This window comes from Neophocaena asiaeorientalis, unplaced genomic scaffold (genome assembly GCF_003031525.2).
Source record: "Neophocaena asiaeorientalis asiaeorientalis breed wild unplaced genomic scaffold, Neophocaena_asiaeorientalis_V1.1 scaffold567, whole genome shotgun sequence".
Classification (NCBI taxonomy): Eukaryota; Metazoa; Chordata; class Mammalia; order Artiodactyla; family Phocoenidae; genus Neophocaena; species Neophocaena asiaeorientalis.
Window position 1 is genome coordinate 1,175,715 of NW_020173728.1, and position 3,929 is coordinate 1,179,643.

The 3,929-nt window shown below is 62.6% G+C and overlaps 1 protein-coding gene across 1 annotated transcript in view; it reads right to left on the reverse strand.

The window, feature by feature from the left end:
• PAX1 (paired box 1) overlaps nt 1-3,760 on the reverse strand; it is an 8,370-nt gene extending 4,610 nt beyond the window's left edge. Inside the window, 4 exon segments of the mRNA XM_024750781.1 lie at nt 488-710; nt 1,195-1,337; nt 2,882-3,601; nt 3,604-3,760. Of these exon segments, the coding sequence (XP_024606549.1) occupies nt 488-710; nt 1,195-1,337; nt 2,882-3,601; nt 3,604-3,760 (1,243 nt within the window).
• Between the last annotated feature and the right edge of the window lie 169 nt (nt 3,761-3,929).

The following is a 3,929-nucleotide window of genomic DNA, read 5'->3' on the forward strand; positions in this document are numbered from 1 at the left end:
GGAAAAAAAAAAAAAAAAAAAAGTCGGACATGGAAGAAAGAGATGGGCAGTGCGTGGAAGGGGTCCAGGCCAGGGCAGGTCCAACCCCACCTGCGGGGTTCAGGTGCCACAGCAGGTCCTCCACAGAAGGTACAGCTCCACAGGCCACAGGAAGGTGCCCCTGGAGGGTGCCTTCTAGACCCTTCTACGGACAGAGAAATGAGACCCAGAGAGGGGGTCTTCTTAATCCATACAAGTTAGGGGACAGTCCTGGGGCCTCTCTCAATCTCTGCCTCCCTTTCTAGGGACACAGCTTATACCTATTAGAAATTAATCTGCTCTGGCTTAAAGTGTAACCCAGAGGAAGAATCTATGCCGGTACCCACTCCAGCTTCTCTGTCTCCTGTCTCTGTCTCTGTCTCTGTCTGTCTCTCTCCTTTGCTCCTTTGCACCTTTCCTAATCCTCCAGCATTCGTCTGAACCCCTCCCGCCGGCCCGCGCCCCTCACCTTCTCGGCTGGGATGCTTGAAGGTCACGGCTGCGGCAAGCTCCCCGCCGTGTACGGTGACGCCGGCCCCGGGGGGCGCCAGCGGGGGCCCTTGCGCCGGCGGCCACGGCGGGCCCGGGGCGAGGTAGCCGCCGGCCGGCGAGCTGTACACACCGTGCTGGTTGGAGGCCGGGTAGGCGCAGGCCGGGAGGAAGCCGCCCACCGCGGGGAGGCCGGAGGCCGACTGCGGGGAGAGGGAGCGACAGACCGTCGGCAGCGGGCAATCCCGCCGGCTTCTCCAGCACCGGCAGTTACCGAGGTGGGGGGAGTCCCCATTCTCCCTGCTGTCCCCACAATGATTCCCCATGCGAAGTCTGGCCTCTAATTGTCCTGGCAAGGACTGTGGCAAAGCGATGTCCACTCAAATTGTTAGAAATAATAACAAAAGGTGAAGGGGGTCATCATATTCACCGTCCGGGACTTAGAGAAAGGGAGTCAGTCCTCAACCTTTTGTGTTAACGGGGCCCAGGTTTTTTAGCAAAAGTGTCTTGGCAAAAGGCAAGTCAATCCCCTCCTAGGAAAGGAGAGAAATATGCCCGCAGACCAGACCTCAACCTTCAGCCCAACTCGCCTCCCCTGGGGGTGGAGGGGGTCTCTTCTCTTTCTCCCTACCCCCTCCCTCTCCCTCTCCCCTGATTAAGGACACCTCCGTCCCCGCGCTCAGTTACCTGCGTGTATTTAATGTCTGCCTCCAAGGCAGGTTTCTCGAGCCCGTTCACGGCTGGGCTGGCGGGGAAGGCCGTGCGGTTCACGCCGGCCCAGTCTTCCATCTTCGGGGAGTAGGCGGCGCCTTCGCTCCCCCCCAGGGCCCCTGCGGGGACACAGGAGGATTAGAAGAGGCATCTGAGTCCGCGCTGGGCACACGGGCCTCCGGCCCGGACATCTAAACACGTGCCTACAAGCGCCCAGCCCGGATCCGAAGGCACGACCCAGGCTCCTCTGAACACCCGGCGGCAGATGCTCAGGGCAGCGGGGACCCCAGATTTCGCTGTTGCTCCCAGCGGGGCAGAGAGAGGGTGCTGGGGACCTGCCCCTCGCTCCTCCCAGGTCTCCACCCGCTTCCCACGAAACAGGAAGTTTCTGACAGGGAGAGGCTGACGGCCAGATCTGGGCACCCTCCGCCCAGGCGGCTTTTCCACTTTGCAGAGACGGTGCCCCAAAAGGTCCGAGTTCAAATCCACAGCAGGCTCAAGAGAACTACATGGGCTTCTCAATGTCTCAATAAGCGTCTGGAGGGCTGGAAGCCGTTTCTACTCACAACTCCCTCCAGAGACATCCCGGGCCTCCAGAAAGAGGCATCAACCCAGCCGCCCATGAGCGTCGCCGGCACAGGTCTGCTCCTCGCACACGTGTGTGTGCAGAAAACCGAGAGAAAGCTCCAGATCTGAGCTCAGGCCTGGAGAGGTCACCTCCCCGCTAGCTCCCCACCGGACGCTCCATGGGAAGCTTTGGCCCAAGCCTGCGGCCCAGGCTGGGTTTGAGCCACAAGGAGAAATGAAGCCTGTGCACGGCCTGGAGGCGCGGCCCACAGCCGCTGGAGCTAAGCCTTCAGTTTCTTTCTGGACGCCCCTCCTGTCTCTTGGGCTACGGTGAATTTTGCATCTTATGCTCCTGCTAAGTCTGCGCACCTAAGAACACGCCACTCTCTGGCCGGCTGCTGGGGGCAGGGGACAGTGCAAAGAGACTACGGACCCGGTCCCGGCCCCCACCCATTCTTCCGAGCCCCTCACCAAAACTGCCCCTAACCTTCCCCCCTCTCCCCGTTCCCTCCCTCCACACCCAGAGATTGCAAGCAAAGGGCAAATCCGTGGGAGCTTTCACCCTGAGGATGGCTGCAGCCTGCAGGCGCCTGTCACCCGCCAGGCCACGGGGCCTGCTGGAGATTCAGGCCACACAGCAAGACCGGCCAGCCAGACCCTTCGCCTTTTACTCAAAGAGCCTTTGGGCCTGGGAGGGACAGAGCCCTTTGGGGAATGGTGAGGGATCCCGAAAGATCGGGATCTTAAGAAAGGGTCGCAGAATTGACTTTGCGGTTTGTTTGGCTTAGATCTGGCGATAGGGGTTTGCATACTTTTTGCAAGAATGAAAAAGCGCAATTTCAAGCCTCCGAATTTGTGGTCGGTGATTGCTCTTCTATTTGGGAAATATTTTCCATATTTGTCATAAAAAGTTCAAGATGTCCGAGGACTCCCACAGAAGGCCCGGGACCCTCAGTCTCCCTGGCCAACCCGGAGCCCTCCCCTGAGCCAAAACCGGTTGGAGGAGGCCCGCGAGAGTGACCCCTCACCCGCATGCCTCCCCCCCCCTCCACTTCTGCCCCTTCCAGGAAGGCTACAGAAGGCCGGCGCCACTGACCTGTTTGCTCCATAAACGTCCGGATGCCCAGGATATTGCTGACCGAGTGAGCCGAGGGCCATGAACGGGGGATGCTGACGTGGCCCGCTGTGCCCGGGACCCCGTGGTGGCTGCCCATCTTGGCGCCCGTGGGCGACACGGGGCTGGGGTAGGGATACTGGTAGATGTGGTTATAGGGCAGCGCCGGCTGCGGCGGCGGCTGCTTGCTCGCCTCGTACGGGCCGGGCTGCGCCAGGCTGCCAATCTTATTGCGCAGGATGCGGCTGATGGAACTCACAGAGGGCACGTTGTACTTGTCGCAGACGCCGTCGGCTAGCAGCCGGTCGCGGATCTCCCAGGCAAAGATGCCGGGGTCGCCCTGCTTGTAGTCCCGGATGTGCTTGACCACGTTGGGGGTAGTGACGCGGGGTTTGCTGCCCCCAATGGCCCCGGGCAGGATGGAGCCCGTCTCGTTGTAGCGCGCCAGGATCTTGCTCACGCAGCCGTGGGATACGCGAAGCTGCCGGCTGATGTCACAGGGTCGGATGCCCAGCTGCGCCAGCTCCACGATGCGCAGGCGGATGGCGTTGGGCAGGGGGCGGCCGTTGACGAACACGCCGCCCAGCTGGTTCACCTCGCCGTACGTCTGCTCTGCGGACGCGCCCGACGAGAGTGAGGGGAGGGGAAAGAACACCGGCGAGTTAGCCGAGGGTGGCCGCGCAGGGACAGGGGCTGCACCCGGGGCACCTCCGAAGGTGACCGGTGGGTCCTCGGAATCCGAGAAAACGGACCCGGTCCGGTCCCGGGAGTTGGCACGCGCGCAGGGACCACGGAGGGGGGAGCCGCGCACTTCAGCCCTCCGTGCCCTTTCGCGACTTCCGACGCGTCTACTTGGGACATCCCCTCCCGCGACACGCCGAGCGCCCCCCACCCACGCCCGGGGCTGGGGGCGTGCGGAGAACGCGGCCAGTCCGAGACCCGGGACCTGGTCTCCCAGGGACCGCGGGCGCGAGGGAAGGGAGGCGCCGGGACACCCCCCCCCCCGTCCGCCCTCCCCTTACCCATGGCG